At 31.2% G+C, this 21733-nt stretch overlaps 2 protein-coding genes and 1 long non-coding RNA gene across 4 annotated transcripts; 1 reads left to right on the top strand and 2 right to left on the bottom strand.

Moving 5' to 3' along the window:
- LOC108663652 lies at positions 311 to 1163 on the bottom strand. The gene is made up of 2 exons (XR_001929690.1): positions 1066 to 1163; positions 311 to 797 (listed from the first exon to the last, which is right to left on the bottom strand). It is a non-coding gene; the product is annotated as an uncharacterized LOC108663652 (long non-coding RNA).
- LOC18611249 lies at positions 342 to 4669 on the top strand. Of its 2 annotated transcripts, XM_007047401.2 has the most exons (7): positions 342 to 718; positions 1087 to 1239; positions 1716 to 1793; positions 2520 to 2615; positions 3709 to 3744; positions 4035 to 4216; positions 4315 to 4669. In XM_007047401.2, exons 1-7 carry the CDS (start codon positions 488 to 490, stop codon positions 4475 to 4477), a joined length of 939 nt encoding a protein of 312 aa, XP_007047463.1. In that variant the 5' UTR covers positions 342 to 487; the 3' UTR covers positions 4478 to 4669. The 2 variants fall into 2 exon arrangements, with proteins under 2 accessions (XP_007047463.1, XP_017984374.1); XM_018128885.1 differs by lacking the exon at positions 1087 to 1239 and having other exon boundaries at positions 353 to 718.
- On the bottom strand, positions 4651 to 9482 carry LOC18611248. The gene is made up of 5 exons (XM_007047398.2): positions 9033 to 9482; positions 7637 to 8509; positions 7191 to 7276; positions 6281 to 6421; positions 4651 to 5739 (listed from the first exon to the last, which is right to left on the bottom strand). Exons 1-5 carry the CDS (start codon positions 9360 to 9362, stop codon positions 5595 to 5597), a joined length of 1575 nt encoding a protein of 524 aa, XP_007047460.2. The 5' UTR covers positions 9363 to 9482; the 3' UTR covers positions 4651 to 5594.

The following is a 21733-nucleotide window of genomic DNA, read 5'->3' as shown; positions in this document are numbered from 1 at the left end:
CAATATCGAAAATAAAAGCCGACGAATTTGGTAATGATGAGCTATAACACGAATTTAATTTTATTTTCTCCAAAGTTCATAAGGGAGAAAATTCCAGATGGATCGTTCTGAGAGTCTCACTCTCGCTCGTGGAAACATGAGGAATGCACACAAAAATAGCGTGCAAGGCAACAACTAGCACATTGCATTAAGCTACCGCTTCCCAACTCTCCCAACCACAAAAATTTTGGCTCTTCTTTATTGGTGATTATTATCGGTTCCATCCACGTAATTCAGGGTATGTCCCACTGGTAAGAATCATCAAAGATAGTAGACAAAATGTATTTCTATGCTTGGTTTTGATCCACATAAATTATGCATGGACCCAAATGAATCTAACCCGTATGCCCTTTTTAAGAAGTGAACTCAGGATCATTTGTTCCTTCTCTTTGCCTGTTCATAAAACGTACTGAACAGATTAGGCTGCTGTATCAACTTCTGGAAGTAGATGCTTAGACTAAATGTTTATTGCTCTCTAAATATTCCTAGTCCAAGACATATCAAGCTTGGAAGCAGCTATGGCTCATGTTTAGATAAGTATCATAGAGGACAGAGGCTGCCTCCGGGGTTTTCTGTCAGGGCCTTAAAAGATGAGATGGATGGCGGTATGAGCAACAGCTTCCCAGGCCGGAGCTGGGAGCCTGGCCTGGAAATTGAGGTCCCTTTTGAACAAAGGCCGGTATGTGCACACCAAAACTTTCTGCATATGATGTTCACTTACTGAGAGTAAAAACACTGTTCCTTTACTTTACTAGTCCCTGCAGATTAGAAAGAGTAGTTGGATTATGCATCTAAGAAAGAAAAGGAGAATGAAAGAGGGAAGGGGATCAAGATATTTATGTTTTGATGGCTTAACAGACAATAGATAATACTTATTGAACTCTGCAAACCAGCCATTAGCATAGGAAAAAGGAATAAAGGAAAGCATGAAAAAGCATGTGCTGGGAAATCATATATCAATTTGGATTCGGATGTACATGTCTTGTAGGCAATACAATATTTAATGCATTTCTCATTCATACTTACAATTATCTGTTCCTACAATAGGTAAACGAGTACTCATCTCTGAAAGATGGACCTTTGTATTCATGGGGCGAACTGGGACCAGGGCCCTTTTTCCTTCGTCTAGGAGGGCTCTGGCTAGCAACTTTCACTGCTCTTGGAGTCCCAATAGCAGCTGCAAGCTTTAATCCTTCAAGGGTAAGTTGAAAACAACTTCACACCATGTAACTACATAGTGAGAAGAATAATCAACAGCCTAAGAGTAGAGGAGCTGGTGCAGAAACCATTGCATCACCATTTGCATAAATAATGTCAAAATGACCACAAGTTTACATATAAATGAATTAACGCCAAATCATACAAGAAACTACTGCTAAATATTTTTCTCTATTTATTTGTTTATAAGGTTCTCTTACTTCTATGATGGGATCCGATGGGATAAAGGATTTGAACCTCAGACCTGTTACCATAGACCTCTTAAGTAATAAATACATAATCTGGGGGCCATGGTCTCAACACATAAATTTGAAAAATCATTTAAAGATTACTAGAAGCAGCTAACCAGACAATCAATAAAGAGAAGACTAAATTTATGACAAGCTAGATACTTCCAATTCGTGAAAAAGTTTCCCCTTTAACATTCTAAAACTGTCTGTATCTTTCACACCTTGCAGGAACCTCTAAGATTTGTGCTTGCGGCTGGAACAGGAACTCTTTTCCTCGTGTCACTAATCGTATTAAGAATTTATCTGGTATGACTGTCTTCTTCAAGTTATCAACTATTTTGTTGCTGTGGTGCGTAAGGATGTTTGTGCTATGGCCGTTTGTAAACCATTTTGGGGATATGAATATGTAAAATTCTTTATTCTGTTCTAAAGGTGTCAACCATTCCAAGAATAACTATAAGAAGGAAGCTGAAAAATGATTTAAATACATTTTGTTCTAGGACTTGTCAGGAAAGAACAATGATGACATTGTGTCGTGAAGGCTAATTTAGGGAAAGATGCAGGATTCAATATGCATGCAATTTATGCAAGAGATACCCTATTGATAGGACAACAGACTATAGCTTGTGATAATATTGGGACCTTAGATCTATTCAAGTGCTTCCTTAATTAGAGACATGGAATCAAAACCTAAAATATGCAATTAGCTGTAACAACAAAAGCTTGATAACATTGAATTCAGTCAAGAGGCTAATCTAGAATAACCATTAGCAATTTAACTGAAAATGTCTTAAGGTAGAAGCTTGAACAAGCTCAGCATCACAGAACTTCTCAGAAAGGGCACAACAAAAGAATTAACTTTCTCACATCTCCCTTATTTTTCTTCATTAAATGACTATTCACTTTACTTTAAGATACAGCTTCTCCTTAGTAGCACTAGCAACCATATTCCTTGTTAATTTAACCATAACCTCAAAGCTTTGTTATCAGTTCCTTTGTAACTTTTAAACATTAATATTCAGTATGTTTCAGGGATGGAGTTATGTTGGGGATAGACTTCTATCAGCAGTAATACCATATGAAGAGACTGGATGGTATGACGGTCAAATGTGGGTAAAACCACCTGAGGTTAGTGCATGTTGTGTTTCTTTCTTTCTTTCTTGACCAGGAGAGGAGCAAAGCAACAATTAATGATAAAAGCATGAAGTAAATTCTTCTTAATAACTGCTTTAAGTTTCTGAAGCAAGGATAATTATTCACTGTCAAGAATCGTTGAAATCAAGTGGGATGGACCATTAAAAGAATGAACCTGAAGTTTTGGTAGTGCATTGTTAGTGTTTATGGCGACCTAAAGCCTAGTCTACTCAACTGGTAGTTTTCACTTTTTATGTTGACTTACAATTTCTCTGCCAGTTTGTGCTAGTTTGTAAGCATGTGCATAAAAGAATTCACCAGCAACTGCTGAGTGGCATTGTGTGAAATGAAGTTTCACAAGGAAGAGGTATTGCATAAAATTATCACATCCCAGTTGTGATAAGAAGTTTCAACATCGTGTTATATTATCCATGTTTCACATCTTCTGAGTGGCATTATGTGGCAAACAAGGAAGGCAATCAAAACTTTGGAACACGGGGTGTGATAATACCTCAAGTCATATTGATCAAACGATCAGATGTGAGACATGATCTCATAGCAGTTCAACATTATGCTGTTAAAGACTATAGTGTCTGATGAATGAGCATGCATTGATACCTGGAAAAATAAATATTTCACAAGATCTGGCATTCAACGTCCAAAAAGTATTTCGTATGATGATAAGCTACAAGATTTGATGCATTAGATAACAGAGAGATACAGGGTGTTACCTATATTTTAGCCATTTAACCATGTTGCTAGATTAAATCAATTTTTAAGGGCATCAACAATTTCCAGATGGTTCACAGCAAAGTGGCTCATTGAATGTCTAGTCTGAAACAGAAATCATAGTCCAAATACTATAAAGTGTAAGCTCTCAGCCTAAGGATATGTAAAAGATTAAAAATTTTGAGAAACTCAAGTTTCAATGACAACCAATTAGAATTGCTCACTAAAATCAATTGAACTAGAACAAGAAGAATGAAATAAATATATTCTTATGGTGCTATTCAAGATGCAACATCACAAACTTTTGTAGATATTATTCATGCACTACATTGATCTCTTTAATCTTTTTCCTTTACAGGTCCTGGCTCGCGACAGATTGCTTGGCTCTTATAAGGTACTAACATATGCAAACGACTTATCCATTTTCTAATATAGCATGTAGAAAGAGTTGTACTCAATGTATGTCCAATGAGAAGGTTGGACGCTAAACCAACTGACTAGTGGTGACACATAAATGATCACACAATCATGTGACAGTGAATTGAACACAGATGTAATATTCATCTAGCTTTGATTATTTTAGTGTAAGTATGAGTACAAGCAACCCACACCTGCACAGAAGGGAGGCGCCTTACTTGTTACAAAAATGCATGCAAGCTTCACATGAATATTTTGTGCCTACAGGTTAAACCAGTTATCAAGTTGTTGAAACAGACACTAGTTGGAACAGGGGCCTTACTTGTTACAGCAGTATTTCTATTTATCTTTGCCACACCAGTTGAGGATTTCTTTAGAACAACCTTTTCTGCAAATGAGACCACATCAAATGTTCTTGCTTCAAAAACCAACACAAAGTTCAATATAAGGTACACAGGCATACGAAGATCAACAGATATTTATGCTACACTTCCATGACACTAGATTTTCTTTCATTCTAACAACAACATTTTCATGTATATTGTAGAAAAGAGGAGTTGCTTCAACTGCCAGTGGAGGTTAAGGCTGATGATGATCTAGCAGCAGCTGCTGCAGAGGCTGCTGATGGAAGACCAGTCTACTGCAGGGATAGATTTTATCGTGCATTAGCCGGAGGGCAGTACTGCAAATGGGAAGATCTACTCAAGTAATTAAATTGTATACTGGGTTTGGGAGGGAGAAGAAGGGGAACAGAGCAGAGGCATTGATCACTTTGAATTTTGTATGGTCAATTTGCTTTAAGAAGTGTACCTTTAGAAGATGTAAATGCTAAAATTTTCTCCAACTATTTCTAGCCATTCAGAAGGTTTAAAGAAACAAGAAGTAAATTCCAAATATCATAATCTATAGCATGTCAATTCACAATTACACTGTTTATAAGAGCAAGAAATCTAATGGCTAAGCAGAAAGCACCGAGCTGTCTACACTGGCAGCTTATTTTGACAAATTATAGGCATAGAGAAACATAAAACCAGTGATAGACCTGCATAGGAGTTTACATGCCTCAGACATTTTTGAATGCCATCAGTTCCCTCTGACTGCCATCTTGATCAAACTAGCAGCATAATGAGTATGAGCAATTTCTTCTCTCCTTGATCTCAGCTTTGAATTGAGTATTCAAGAAATGTTATCTTTCAATGCTTCAGAGTGATGCCTGAATACAATTTTAAGACCAACTGGTGCAAAAAAGTGAGAAGTTCTGCTCTTATGGCAGATTTAAGTATTGATGTTAAGGTGAAGTGAGCACAAATGAACAGTGAATTCAAAAATATCCTGAGTCATCTTAATATGTCTTGTCAATGGCCCAAAAGGAAAGCATTTTCTTCATATATCCAAAGAAGAACTTTGATGAAATAACAGGAAACAGGGTGATAGATTCTGCAGATCCCATTACCAACATGACGTAGGTTCGTTATGCTCCAGACCAATTGAATGCCAAATGCAAAACGGACAGCTATTTCATTGACTTTAAAAAGAATCTACTCATCAGGAAGCAAAGCTGATGATTCATCAAGTCAAAACAAGAAATCTTCAAATGCAACCCTGACCAGGTTCTTTGCATTGAGAACTGTAAATAACTGTTTTTCCAAATTATCCCAAGATTTGTCTTGCAGAAATTTGCGAGTGTGACTTCGCTTGATGTCTCTCAAATCTCAATCAAGTAGAAAGCATACTAACAGCCAATCCCTGAACCATAAAATGAAACATCTGTACCTTCTTAAGAGAGGAAGTATTTCTAGCCTTCACAAGTCCAAAGAGGTATCCATCCTAAACAAGCTTCTTGCACAAATTGAGGATTCTAAATAGTTTCCCTTCAACAATTTCCCTAATGGTTTGCTTCCTTCTTTTTGCATCTTCAATATCTAGTGTCCTATATGCAAGGGAAAGCAAATACATAGCTGGATGGAGTCTCCTGAAGCAGTAGAAAGCTTAATTCAGAGAACGCACTTAATAAATATGTCCATTTCAAAACAACAACTTGGGCTGTGTTGTCATCAGGATCAGGAAGAAGATTCTTGAGCAAATGCAACCTTTTTATAAATATACATGAGAGACAGGGCATCTTCAATAAATGGAGAGTGTCGAAAATCAAGGTTGAGTTAATTTCTACAGGTTTATGATGGGAGTGTAAAAACCAGCTGACTATATCAGATGATAAATAGATGCACATTGAATGCTGCCCTAATCTACAATTTTGAAGATTCAATTAAAATTCATTTTGGAAGCGAACTAAACTGTTGCTGAATTTTGAACTTTTTAGATCTTTCAAAGCTTTGTAACCGCTCCATCTGATCAGTATTTAGTCCCATCAGAGTATAATATTAATTACCAAGGAGAAGTTTAGATCAGCCAGTTTATCTATTTAGTTCATCTTCTCATATATTAGCTAAAGGGAAGTAGCAAAACACATAACAGCTCAGACTTCATATGCCAGCTTCATGACATGAACTTACTCATCAAATTGTTCGTTTGCATCAAAGCCATCCCAAAACCTTTGGGATGGGACTGTCCGGCCTTGCTTATCCCTGCCAAAAGTTTCAACGTACCAACCACCAATGTCATGCATTCCACAGCGAGGTTCAAACAACCAAAATCTGTTTCCAAATCATAAAGAATATTATAGTCTAACCAGAGTGTAGAGTTTGCATGTCTAATACAACAAGTGATCTTTAAAACCTGAAAATGCATTGGTAATTTACAGAGAAGGAAGCTTCAAAAATATAAAATCTGAAAATATCAGCTAACAAGATTAAGCCTGACAACCTAAACCAAAAAAAGAGGTGACAGCTCAACCCTAGATCCCTAATACCCCACAATTGGCAAACTTTTACAGCTGAACATTAAAATTAAACACACTTCTTAGTAAGCCCTTCCTAGATGACACCAAAGATAAAATTAACTAAATAAAGTATTCGAGAAATAATAGAAGACTATGCATTATAAGTCAAACACATTAACCTGGTTATGCATGGGACATGGAAGCATGATGACAAGAATGGGAACTCATTTGTTTAAACATGTTGCGGAATCATGTAACCTTCCTCAATATGAACACCATATTTACAGATCAATGATCTTAAATTCTCTATTAAAACCTAATCAAATAACATAGAAGAGATAATATAAAGAGAAAAGCACAACTCAATAAGTGAACTCTCCAGGATTTCAGTTGTATGATGGAAAATAGAAATGACAACTATGTGTGCAATCTACCAAATAGTGAAGCGAAAAAATATTATTATACCTACCCTACCTACCTCAATTAAAATAATCACATTCAGCTACAAAAGGAAAATGCAAGAATAATCACAGCCAGGCATTAATCATTGATATTCTTTTACAATCTGAAAAAAAAAAAATTACTTGCTAGGTGGTAATCGAGCTCTACTACATCTACACTCACAAACAGAAACTTCCTCTCCCACCCGATACCAGTGCATATGCTTCACCTGGAGAAACAAATCAAAAGGAATACCAATGAAGACCAATCCATATAGCTATGTAATTGGTTATGCAAACCATCAATTACATAGCACATGCAGCACTTTCAATAAACAAAAATTACACAAGAAAATAACTTGAAAATTAGGCTGCACCCCAGCATTTGTCTCATTGGTTTGTGCATAATCCCCTTACCTAAAGAATAAGGTTCGAATCCCCCGTCCCCCAATTATAAAAAAAAAAAACTTGAAAATTAGGCTGGCAAGGATTGTTAATTGAACATTCAAAAAAAAGTAAAAAGCCAAAATTATATCTTAATAAGGATAAAAGAAAAATAAATAGAATTTAAGGAGAAAATAGTTACAAACCAGCAACGTCCTATGTTTCATAATCACATGGGTTTTTGTACCACTACTATTGTAGACAAAACATGACCCCTCTTCTGGGCTGGTTCCAAGTCCAGTTATTGTTCCCAACAGAATTCGAGATCCCACCTTATCATCCAATCCATTGCCAACAACCATGGAGTCATCATCTAAAGTAAGAAATACTTGTATGTGGTCTTGAACATCCTCATTTTGTGTCTCACCAAAACAGCTTTTAGGAGGGATTCTAGTGGCCACAGCTACCACTCTTCCAGATACATGCAACTCCAAATCTTTATATGCATCAGATGCATGGTTTTTAATATCAGTGACTTGAATCTGAGAAAGTCCACCATGGTTTTCTTTTACATCATTCATGCAAATTCTAGCATTTTGGGTAGACTGAGACAAGACTGAAGCTGCAGGCATAGAAGTCAACTTTTCATTATAGGTGAAAGATAGCTGAGGAACCCAATCAACCAGGCAAACCATCCCAAAAAGATTGCGCCCTGAAACCAAGTGCAGCACCTCTGGAGTTTCATACACAGACCTTTCCTCAGCTTCAAACCGATCAGGAAGAAGATCCATGGATTCAATTACAGGACCATAATATGCTCTATGTATAGCTGAATAAAAATCTGCTTCAAGAACATCAAAATAGCCAGTTCCAACCACTGCTTTCCTCTGAGACACCACATCATTTATGGCAAATCTATACCACTTTAACCATTCAACAACTTCCATCTGCTTATTCATTGTTGTATGAGATGTGTACATGTACATTGTTGAACCTTGTCTAGAATTTTTCAGCACAATCTTTCTCTGAGATAATAGATAGCTGTCATAGTGCCCCCTCTTCTCGGAATCCGAAAGAATCTGCAATCCATTATTGATAACACAGTGACATCAGAATGCCCTGTATGAAAAAAAAAAAAAAAAAAGCATGCATAAGAGAACAGTAAGCATTTCCATTGCTAATATACAATTGTAGAGTCTATCAAATAAAATAGTATAAATGGCCAGGTCTAAGATTAATCTAATTAAATATACATCTCCCACCCGTACCTTAACGTTTTTAATTCTTGAAATGATTTTCTTTTTACTTTTATATTTAAAATGTAATTTTTTATTTGTTGTTCTCTATTTTCAGCACTAAAACGAGTTCCAAAAGAAAAAAATTACCAACTAAGTATACATTGCAGGCATTTTTAGATAAAATTTCATAAAATTTAATTGAATATGCTCAATTAATTATCATTTAACAAATTTCGATCAATTTTCATCAAATTTCAAATTCAGCTCGAAATTGAAATTATAAACGGAGCTTGATCATTAAAAAAAACGCATTCATATCAAAATGATAGGACTGAATTTGACAGCTAATTAAACGCAACAACACCTCATAAGCGGCGAGGATTTGGACAAAACGTTTTGAAGAAGCAGATGAATTGCCCTTGGACTCAGCGAGGTCCGGGTGAGTTTCTTTTGCTAATCTGCGAAACGACGCTTTGATTTCAGCGAACGAGCTGGTCTCGGAAACTCCTAAGATGTCGTACGCGTTCTCGCCAGGGAACTCAGTCTGAGTCGCCGAGCCAGTTCCGGTGCTGAACCACTGAGTCTTCAAACTCGGATGCAAAAAATGAGAACTTAAAGAGTAGCTATAACAATTTGATTGAATTGAAAGATAAGGAATTTTCCGGTAACGGAATAGTCCAGAGAAAAAAGCCATTTTCAACGTTAAATTTCTTTAAATTTTTGTATCTAATTTCGGAAATGAATCAAAAAAATTTAAAAAAAACTTGCTAGCAACAGAGTGAGTGCCTCGTTAGTTACAGTGAAGGCTATCGGGTCGGAGAAAGGGGACAGGAATAAAGTCACAACGGAGTGCATGAAATTTGAGACACGTTTTTTCATCATGACACGTGGATTGATTAAGACATACCACGTGTCAAATTGGCGGGAGATTGAGTCCATGCACTACCGGGGTCTAAATAAACCGAGCCAACTATAGGCCAAGAAAACAGACAGAGCCCAGTTGAATCAACTCTATGTTTAGGCTTTGAGGTTTTTGGACGATGGAATTAGAACCGAGCCTGTCTCAAGTACAAATTCGTCGGATTGCATTCCATTTCTTCAATTAAGAATATTATCTTATGTTAAAAACTTTACTAATTGATTATTTTTACACCCGAGTAAATGGTAACTGAATATATTCTAATTCAATAGCAAAGTAAAATCTAAAGAGTATTTAATATTCATTTATTGTATCTCCCCAACTCAACTACTACATCTTACGAACTCGTTGAAATGATGAAATTAACATTCTACCTTGCAAGACTGCTTTTATGGTGGCTTGGATACTTCAATAACATTTGACAGGCTGCCGAATTTGATCTTTCACATCCTCGGAAGTCATTTCCATTTAATGATTAACAGACAACTTTCAATCCCCTTGGGTGGTTGAACAGTTGAAGACATAAATAAGCTATTTCATATTTTTTTCTTATAGGAAAATATTAAAAAAATCAGAAAAAGCATAATCCAAATACTGGAGAAAGTGAAATATTAAATTCTTGTCTTTAAAATTTATATTGTTTATAAAATTATTATTATTTTTTTCTTTCTGTTTTTAAATTCGTATCATTGAATATATTTCATATTAGGACGATTCACTAAATCTTACATTACATAAATCTTTATCTCTTCTTATTTCTTTAGATTGGAAACCCTGGACTTGGGATCATTAACGTGTTTCACTGAGAATAGAAATGAAAAAAAAAAGGGTCTGAATATAGAAGTAAGAAGAAGATAACAGTATTCACACTGCAATAAGACTTTCCTTTCCGTTTGCTATTATTGCACATGCAGAAAGCAAGATAAAGAAGTCCAGTTCGAAGGCTATAATCTCTTTATAAATGATCACATTCAACCATGTTCTTTCCTTTATATATGTACTTCCCGCTTTTAGCTTTCAACTCCAACAATATAGCATGGAAAACGATAATAAACGAGGATGTCAGCGAACTACTATCAGACCCACTTTCTTATTTTGCAGTACCTTAGTGGAGGCTTGAATGTGAAAGCTTTGTCGTATGGTACCAGCAATCAGCGGCCGGTGTCTGCTACTTCGAGTATATGAAGTCTGCAACGACTCGCCTCAATTATGATTGGTCTCTTTTAGTTAGAAATTTCGCACTTTGCACCGAAAATCATTTATTATTGGGTAGATTTCAACACCCATTTAAGAAGATAGCAGAGGTGTTTCATGTTTGGTTGAATTCAAGTAATTTATGGCCCCGAGACTGGAACTTTTCTAACCATTTGCATTTATGCTAGCAGCCGGTCGGTGGCCATCGAGATGATTTATGGTTTAATCTAGTAAACACCAGCTGCAACCTTTAAATGAATGGTTCATAATTGCTACACCTCCAAATGTACACAACCTAGTAAATGCTCAAGAGTGACAAAAAAGCGGTATTAAACCTTTACTCTTAAAGTTTGTATTATTTACATGCAAATATTACAATTATTTCTGTCTCTCTACCTTCCGAATCGAACCATTTAGGCATTTAGCACATCCCACTTGGAGGAGTTATGATGTAACCTGATCTGCATTTGGAGCTTGGCCCATTTGTTTCAGCAAGGTGGAGTTTTAATGCCAAACCCGGAGGTATTGTCCCCTTCAAAGATTGCCCAGCAATACTTAAGTGAAATCTGATCTAAAGTTCTAGATAGGAATGAAATGAAACTATGCATGCATGCAAGGATGAAATTATCTTAAATCAAGTTTCCTTATGGATTCAAATCCAAAGATTATCTTATTATATTCATATCTTTATTTTCAAAGTTAAATTAAAAAGTAAAACACTTTTACTTTTTAAGTTTTGATCGAAATTACACGAAAGTATATTAATTTTCAAAATAAATACTTCATCTCAAAAAAATATTTTTTATTAGATATATAAATCTAACCGTTAGTCAACTATTAATATTTCTATTAATTTGATGACGTGATAAGGGTAAAAAGATAATTTTATCCTTAATTAATTTTTAAAGTTATAATTATATAATTTTATTAATTAAAAAAAGCTCTCAAATGGGGAGCACTAATTGTTACTCTCTATTTTTTTAATTTTTTAAAAATATGATAATAATTTTTTAAATTAATAAAAAAATATTTTAATTGTTTCATAATTTTTGTTAACGATGTTTATATTTTTGAAGTAGAATATTCATTTTAAAAATTAATACATCCGTTTAAAATTTTGATAAAAATTTTAAAAAAATAAAAATATTTTACTCTAAATTAAAATATTGGAGCCGTATATTTAATGGCTTTTGGACAAATTTGCTCCACCACTTTGGCTCACTCCCCTGTACTCAAGACAGTTGCTCAGATAAGTGCAGAGAAGTTGAACGTAGACGGTGTAAAGGAGGGACAAAATATATTGTATTTATCTAGTAGCCTTATTCGGCTTGCATATTCTTGTTTGTAACGCAATCCGAGAATCTAAAATAGGTTCAAGAATTTATCTTATAGGTAGAAATTACTTTATAAATAATACAGCCAACTAACAAAAAATAATTGAGCCCTGTCTTACTGCCATATAGAATATCACGCCGCATCTTCAACGTCTATCCGTATCCCCACCGCCACGGAACCATTCACAACGAAAAAGCCAATATTGGACGTGACATCTCTGCTTTTCGAGAAACAAACGTCTAACAGTAATAAGCAATGTTTGTCTAAACTTCAAGTTTGGCTTGTCATTTCTCCGCTTGAGGAACATTTTTGTTCTTTTTTCGGCCTTCCTTCTCTATAGATTATTCACTAAATGGAAGGGCAAGAGTTCAAATTATGTCATGTCCAGTTTATCTTTTGATAAGCATGTATAGTATATTCAGAGAAGGATGATTCAAATCTAACTCTTTAAACTATAACATAAAGCAGACAATGGTGAAGCAGCTTACGAATTCTTTGCTCCAGTGACACCACATACCTCCAATCTCTATTTTTGGCTACTGAAGCACCAGTTTCCATTGTTTTTTGGGGTCCCTATCCCTTGATTCAATAATTTAGGGTCCCTATCAGTTCTTTTTGTTTGCCAACAACTGGTTTCCCTCAATGAAGGCTAGGGACCAGTGGTGCTATGGATAATATCTTTAATCTTCTGTTGTAAGCATTTCCAAAAACCAAGATACCAAAATCTCTTCGTATTGTGGTGCTGCACTCAACTGGTCGAAAAAGAAAACTCCACAAAACAATGGATCACCATTCTCTGGCTATAACTGTTTTCCAAATTAAAATTGTAAATACCAATTATTTTTCTTTAACAAATTGGGATGGAACTTCAGCATCACTGGCATTGGAACACCTTTTTCCAAATAATCTTTTGTTAGCTTTCAATTACTCGAATTGGCCAATTGCATCATTGCTTGCCCCCTTGCAAACTTTGGTTGATATACATTATACAGTAACTGATGGTGAAACAGACATAATATTGGAAAATATTGCATATCCTTTATTATATTCCTTTTCCTTCTCACAAATTTAGGGAATCTCACAAGTTAACCTCACACGCATTTATTAAATGGAAAGATTAATTCTGTATATACAAACTTCTTTTTCATCTATATATTTAAAAAATAATAATTCCAAAACTTTAGACTATGTTAATATTATAATTTTATTACTAGTTTTTTATATTCTCAATCTGGAAAACAAGAACGGCATTTGCATATGAAAGTAAATAATATTTTTAAATAGTTCAAATTTAAAATTTTAATGAATAAAATGCACAATTTACTTATATAATAATCAATGTCATTTAAGTATGAATTTAATTTTCCTTTATAGCTAATTATATGCTCCCCATGCCATTTCGGAGAAAATGTAAAAAGAAAATTACCATATATAAATAAAAAATTTAACAAAAATATCAATAGTAAAGAATAACAATGAAATGATGTCTAGTAAATTACTAGATTCGCACCTTCCTTAGTTGTTTATGGGATTTCATTTAATTGAGATAAAGATAATTTTTACTTATTGTCCAATTATAATATGCCACTTACGCAATATTAGCTGCAGTAGGCAAGAAATGGGAGCAGATGTAGTGGGTTGAACCTCTATAGCTAGCCATCTTTCAGTGGGACCAACCCACCGAGGCAGTTAAGAAATTTAAATGTTTCGCGTTTACTGCATTATTCCTAGGTACAAATCGTGTTTGGATATTGTCAACAACAAAATGCATGTTATCTCTATTCAAAGAATTTCGGATGCATATGAATGATTTAAGTTAATAATAAAAACATATTTTATATAAAATTATATATATATATATAACAATTATAATTATTTTCAAATATTATATATAAAAGTATTGAATATATAAATCAATTAACAATTCAACATATAACTACATAAATTTAAAATAAAGTTTGATCAAATTTGTATTTTATGAAACTTGAATCTGAGGTCTCAAGGAATTAAGGTTCTAGAACCTTGTTTTTGTAATTGGCTCAATGCTTCATTAACGAGTGCATGTAGCTTGTTTACGAATAGTTAATTTTAAATTCTTCTTTTAATAATAAAATTAACTAAATTTAAATATCTTTTATATATATATATATATATTATTATTGGTCTCCAACTATGTCGTCCATGGTAGAGACTTGCAAGTCCCATCCAAGTAATTCCTCATTTATAAATTTACTTCTGTGGAGAGCCTATCCATAGGTTATTACTTATCAGTTTATTACCATCTCATCGTATTTTTATGCTTTTTGAATTTTTAATAGACAATTTATAAAATTTAATAAATATAAGTATAATATTTTTAAAAAATTTAAATTATTTTAAAAATTTAAATAAGTTTTGAAATTATATCTTTATATTTTATTTTGAATTAAGTAAATTTTTATAATTAATAATTGATTAATTATCATTAATCAAAATATGACATTAAGATGTCAATTTCAAAAATAAAATATGACATTAAGATGGATGATGAAAAATCATATGATTATATCATTATGTCGTATCAGTATATCACATCATTATCTATTATGACAAATAAGAGTGAGCAAATGAGTGGATTAAGTAGTTTAGTCCACCGTACTTAGTGACCAAATGGATCAATCATTTTTAAAAATCATCTAAATATAATGAAAAACTAAACCTATCAAACATATAATTGATTTGGTTGGTCCGGTTTTGAACCAATTGATCAAAATTTTATCACTTTTTTTTTACAAATTATAATATTAAAATTTATAAACTTAATCCATAATTATATATATATGAAATTAATGACATAACTTATATATTATAATGTTTTATATCAAAGTTTGTATAAATAATAACTAATTATAAANTAAACTGATTATTTTGTAAAATATTAATTAATTATATATCAATAAGTATAAGTAATATGTTAATTTTATATAATATATATTTATATGTATATATTACTTTATTACATATACATGAAATTACTGACACAACTTATATGTTATAATGTTATATATTACAAAGTTTATACAAATAACAACGAATTATAAACAATTTGTTATAAAATCTAAAGTGATAACTAAAAAAGTTTTTAAGTGTAACTATATAAATAAAGTTTATTATAATTTATAGTAATGCTTATGTATAAATTAAATATATGTATAAATATAATATGTTTGTATTATATATATATATATATTCATAACATTTTATATTACAAAATATTACTAGCTATATATAGGTGTAATAATTATAACATATTAATATGTATGATATTTATTATCATATATTAATATTAACATATAACTTATATTATTTAAAGTATATAACTTGTAATTTCATATTTATACAGATTTATAAATAAATATACATATATTTAGCTAATATTAAATTGCTATAATTATGATTTATATATATACATATAATACCTTAATATGTTTTAAATATATTATTAATTAAGTTGACTATTAATTCTTCTTAATATATAAAAAATATTATATATATGACTATATATATAAATATATAAAAAATTAGTTTGGTTTTTTTGGTGGATTGGTCTAAAAAATTTTAAAACCGAACATCGACCACAAAATCAATTGAACCAAATATTTTAGACTAATTGATCCAATGGACTAATTAGACCGAACCATTATACCAAAATCACATTTGGTTTGAGTGGGTAATTAGTCTGAATTAGTTTTACTCACCCCTAATGACAGATCAACATATTACGTTAATACCATATGGTATAAAATTATAAATAATATTTTAACTAACAACAATTAATCATAAAGGTCAATTTAATTCAAATTAAAAGTATAAAAATTTAATTAAAAATGATTAAAAAATAATCATTTATTTAAATTTTTATAAATAATTCAAAAAAATTTAAATATTATACAAAAATATATATTATATTAGAAATCATCGAATTAATAAACTAAAGTATATTCAATAATTGAACTCTACTTAAAACCATCAATTCATGCTCAAAAGTTTTTGTCACGTTACTAGTTGTATTTCCTTCTTTAAAAAGAACAAAAAACAAAGAAATATTGCGTTCAATCAAATGGATAATTGAAGGAGTTTCAACTTTCAAAGCAAACTCAAGTCTGATGAAGAATTAATGGCCGCGATTTTTTAGGCTAGGGCCACAATTCGATGATGCACATCAGCACTTGCTAATTCCTACTTTCCATGGTTTGAAATTATAGTCAATTAATCACCATAATTTATTTGATAGTTACAGTAAATTGACAAATCAATACTATTTTTGAAGCTACATATGCCAGGTGCATTCATGCTTTGACAAAGTAACTAGGTACCTCTTCTCAATTTGTTTGCCAACTTTTTTTGTTTTGTCACTGTACTTGGTGTATATGTTTTACTTTTCAATTGAGAAGAGAGGGATGAAAAATTCTTTTAATTGAATTAATTTATATTATTAATTGATTAATTAAATTAGATCGATTAATTCTGTTGATAATTAAATAAAACGAAATATTGAGACTATGAGTCTTAATGCACTTAAGTCTTTAAACAAGTTTATATATTATAAATGACCTATATAAAATGCTTAGGATTATAAATCGATTAATTTGGTTAATAGCAAAAAATCAAAAACATATTTACTTTGAATTGTTGGTGCAAAAAAGGGTTTAGATAGAATTTAAGGAACTAACAAAATTGACTTCAAGGTAAACATTTTCAATAAATGTTATATTTAAGATTTATTTCGCTTCTACCACTTAATATGCAAAAGTAAATAATGTGAATAACTTTAGGGATATAATAAAATCAACATTTAAATTCATCTTGCACTTTACGAGAATAGATCACAAGATATATTAAAAGGTTTGTAAAGTTGTTTAACCTTATAACCTATTTTCTGCAGCAAGTAAATTATAAGGAATTTGAATGCTTTTATAATTGATGGATGATAACTCTATTATATAAAGTTATTTTAACACATTTTGAGGGTTTAAGTAGTTAGATATTTGAGATTTTAGATTCGAATCGTAGTATTTTAGATGTTTTTCTAATTTAAGTTTGATTACATGTTGAGTAGTTAATTTAAGTTATTTTAGTTAAATTTATGTTATTTTGTTTTAAATTACTTTAAGAGTAGTATTAGTAATTTCTCTTATTGCTTTTATAGAAAGTTTAATAAAAAAAACTCATTTGATGAAAATTTATGCAAGTATGGTAATGGCTTTATTCATATATATTGCGGTATTTTGACCATATCTTTGTCTACAGAACTCCAAATGAAGTGATTCTTTAACCACTAGACTTTTAAGATGAAGGGCTACAAGTTTTATGGTTACCACTTCACCCAGTTCGGGTTGGATAGTGGTCAAAATATTTGTCTAAGTTAGAGCACTGCAATAGTATGCATAGACTGAACATGATGCAGTATTTGGAGCACATTTTTCAATCCACGAGTCCAATCAACATGATTTTTAATTCATTGAAAAGTTAAGAGATAAAGCTACAACTTTTATGTTTTTCACTTTTCTCAATTCAGAACAGATCAGTGTGAAAATCATATTTGAAATTAATAAACCGCCGTAGCACTAGGAGAACAAGGTTGCAGCGCTGGTGAAAGGAAGATCACCATACAATTTTCTTGAGAGGCTAACGCTGCAGCGCTGGAGAAGGAGCACTGCAGTGCTATTGTAGCAAAAAAAACTAACGCCACGACACTAAGAAATCAAGGCTGTGGCATTAGGCGATTTTCCAAATATAAAAATTTGACGAGATTTTATAAATTAAGTTACTTGAAGCCTATTTAAAGGACTTTTTTCAAAGGTTTGAAGGGGAGGCAGCAACCAACTATTTTGGAGATTTTGAGCCAAGAACAAAGCAAGAAAACAAGAAAAATTGAGAAAGAATTTAGATTACAAAGCTTCAACACTTAGTTTCTTTTTCTATTTTTGTGTTTCTTTTATTTGGATTCGTGACTAAAATTCTTTGGATGTTGTTTTTATTAGTTATTATGAGTTAAATTATCTTTCTAAGATTGTGGTGGATTTCAACATGTAATTTGAATATTAGTTTTTTTTTTATTTATCATGAATGGGTGTAGTTTTGCTTATTCAAATATGTTCTTCATGTTTTTGACTGTTTGGTCAATAATTAACTGATTTGTGAATCTAGTTGAGACTCGATAAAGAGATTTTAGATTGGACTAAAGTTTGAATAGTGTATGTTCACGTCACTTAGGTGATTTGATTCGCAATTCGAGTAGACATACATCAATTGCCATATATAGCCACATTAGGACACTTGCTTAATGAACTTAATTTAATTGATTTTTATAGACATATAGTGAACTAATTAAGTTAGGTATTTATACAAGCAATTCGACGGAGACTTGTCTATAGCTTTGGATTATAAGTTAGCAAAACTACCCAAAAAAGATAAATAACAATAAAAGCTGGTATCAAATGAAAATGTTGAATGAACCCATAATCTTAGGTATTTAATATACTGTTTTTCTCAACTTATTTAGTTTGTTAGTTTATTTAGTGTTGATTTTTAATTGCTTTTAATTAGTTTTTCTTCAATTTTCGAATTACTTAAATAATATTGATTTGTTATAAGATTTTAGTATTTAGTAAAAATTTAGGAATAAATCTCCGTGGGAACAATACTCTACTTCATCACTATATTACTTGTTTGATACATATACTTACGTATGCAAAATCAACAACAATGGAAACTTAAGTGTTTATATTAATTTTCAAAACACAACACTTCTCTTGCTCTTGATTTTTTTATAATTGTTTTGTTTTTGTTTTGATGAGTCAAAATTGTTGGCAATAAATCTTTATATAGGTTTACAAGTGTCTCTTTTTCAGAGACACAATTCTTTCATTAAGGCACTTATTTATCTAAAAGATATATTTATATTTTGTAAGACACAACTTTTAGATAAAGGTATTATTTTAATAAGCACCTTATGAAAAAATCACCATTCTTTTCATAAAACATAATATTTGAGCTGCAATTTGAAATAATAAATTTTCAGATGTGGTGTTTTTTCAATTTATCTCATAACCTTTGGATGTCATTTTACCAAGATATATAACCATTTACATAAAAAACTTACTTACAATCCAATACTCACACTATGTCACTTTACGTGAAATAACTTTTGAGTTAAAATAACTTTTCGCTATGTGATATAACTTTTTATTTTGAAAATACACCAATAATTTAAAACAATCAAATTAACTAATACCTATATTGAATTTATTTTATTAATTTGATTAATTTAATTTTAATAAAAAATTATTCACCTTTATATCAATTTACATACATATATCAAGTCAATCATTTAAAAATAAAAACAAAATATTTCAAATCACGGTGTATATATACATAAAAAGTTTTTAAAAACTTATAAATATGAGCGTTAAACATTTAATTAATGGAGAGAGTGATAGGCCGTGACATATACACTTAGTCTTTCCAATTTTCCCAAATATGATCCTTAACAGACAAAGCACGAAATAATCTCGACGGTTTATGTCTTAATAAGAGGGACCGACAATCGGGTCACATTTTCCTTTTCTATTATTTACTTGTCGGCAAGATTAAGACTAAACTAAACCTGAAAGCATTTAGATCGGACGGTTTTTATTAATTAGTCTCTCCAATCCGGCCGTCCAACGGCTACACGTGATGCATGGGCCCAGGATTCAGATTAAGATCCAACAATTTAATACTGTATTCAGTTTAACATTGGATTTTTCCCCCTTTTCCCGAAATAAAATAAAACTCGTGATAAGCTTTTATGTTTATTTGGGCAAGGTGAAGAGGGGAGGGATGGTTAGTTGGCGGGTAAACCTCCATTCAACAATTACCAAACCCTTGCATAAAATAATGCTCATAAATGAAAGAAGTAAAGACAGATACCCGTGAACCAAGAAAAAACATGAAAAATTCAAAATATTTTGTTCTGTGATTGGAGCTCTGACACCGCAACCTCTCTACATTCAACGATTGCATCATCAAATTCCTGTTTGTCAAAATAAAAGAAACTCTCATGGAAAATACTTTAATAAGTCATTCAATTTTCTTTCTTTTTAAATAATTGAGCTACTATTCTATAATATATATATATATATATATATATATATATATATACGGACATATTTATATCATCTCGTTTTTCTCTTTTTATATTTTTATGAAATTTTAAAAATATTTTATTTTGATTTATTATATATTAAAATTTTAACTTATTTTCACAAAATTAATAATTTTTATAAAAAATATTACTTTAATATTTGAATTAAATTATTAATTAGTTATTTCTTTTTATATGATATTGGATAAATGCTTAAATTGTGGTTAAACGTTTAGATACTTTTTTAATTAAATGGTAAACTTTTCAATTGTAACAAGTAAGGATCAAACGTTTTTGATTTTTTATAATTAAAAGTTAAATTGACAGATAAATGAAGAGTGCATCACATGCGATAGAAAAATCGTTCTAAAAATATAATTATTATACATCATGCTGAATATTTAATTATTGTACGACATGTTAAAAATATAATTATTATATGTTATATTAAAAAATATAATTATTACATATCATATTAAAAAATATAATTATTACTCATTATATTGAAAATTTAGTTATCATACATCATGTTTAAAAATTTAATTGTAATACACTACGATGAAAAAGTTTTTAGATGTCATAGGTAAAAATCAAAGTCAGTGTCCACATCATACGCTTGTCCTACACACACCTGACACCTAGCTCTTACCATAATCCTTAATTGTAAAAAATCGAAAACATTTGACTCTTTGATTGTTACAATTAAAATATTTAACTCTTAATTTAAAAAAAACCTAAATATTTAGTGTCAATTTAAGCATCTAACTTGTGGTATTCAAGATAAAAAAAATACTACTATCAATCTTGAGGATTTTTCATCTCCCACTACTGATTATACCCACCATCTTATTAATTTACATGCATGAACATTTTTAAAATTATTTTTTCCTCTTTTTTATCTTTTAAAAAGAAATAAAATAACTACAAAACCAATTAATAATTAATTAATATTGATTTTTTTGTTTTCATTCGGTTGCAAGTAAAGGAAACCTAAAAGAATATCCAAAAGAAAGTTCAAACCTAAATAAAATTAGTTATAGTTATAACATATCAATGACCACCAAACCATCTCTCTCTTTTTTCTTTGCTTAAATCACCAAACCATCTGCTATTCACGTCAAAGTGTATAATGGAAGGAAAAAAAAATATTATTGACAGAATTAAGCTTTTTCTGCTTTCTTGTGCCCCTTAAATCTGCCAAAAGATAAAGGAAAAATATCACAGTTAACAGCGGAGAGTCAGAGAAAGAATCATTTCACACTCTCGAGGAAAAAGTACAAGATTTGAAGGAATGGATAAAAGCATGATAGCATGTGAAGAAAAGCTATTATCTTCTTTCATCTCTTAACCTCTATTACTCCTTTTTTATTTCTCAACCCAATCATTCAAAGAACAAGACAACCACCACCGTCCCTACAAACACGCCCCTCTCTCTCTCTTCTTTTGCAAT

This window comes from Theobroma cacao, chromosome 1, assembly GCF_000208745.1.
Source record: "Theobroma cacao cultivar B97-61/B2 chromosome 1, Criollo_cocoa_genome_V2, whole genome shotgun sequence".
Lineage (NCBI taxonomy): Eukaryota > Viridiplantae > Streptophyta > Magnoliopsida > Malvales > Malvaceae > Theobroma > Theobroma cacao.
The sequence above is the reverse complement of the archived record's forward strand: the minus strand, read 5'-3'. Positions and strand labels throughout refer to the sequence as shown.

Bases quoted from the DNA above. Each gene is read 5' to 3' on its own strand.
- LOC18611249 (XM_007047401.2), top strand. From the start codon at position 488: ATGCTTAGACTAAATGTTTATTGCTCTCTAAATATTCCTAGTCCAAGA. The intron at 719-1,086 runs GTATGTGCACAC...TTCCTACAATAG, and splicing joins TCCCTTTTGAACAAAGGCCG to GTAAACGAGTACTCATCTCT. The intron at 1,240-1,715 runs GTAAGTTGAAAA...CACACCTTGCAG, and splicing joins CAAGCTTTAATCCTTCAAGG to GAACCTCTAAGATTTGTGCT.
- LOC18611248 (XM_007047398.2), bottom strand. From the start codon at position 9,362: ATGGCTTTTTTCTCTGGACTATTCCGTTACCGGAAAATTCCTTATCTT. The intron at 7,277-7,636 runs GTTTGTAACTAT...TTGTTTCTCCAG, and splicing joins TGAAACATAGGACGTTGCTG to GTGAAGCATATGCACTGGTA. The intron at 5,740-6,280 runs GTAAGTTCATGT...CTACTGCTTCAG, and splicing joins GCAAACGAACAATTTGATGA to GAGACTCCATCCAGCTATGT.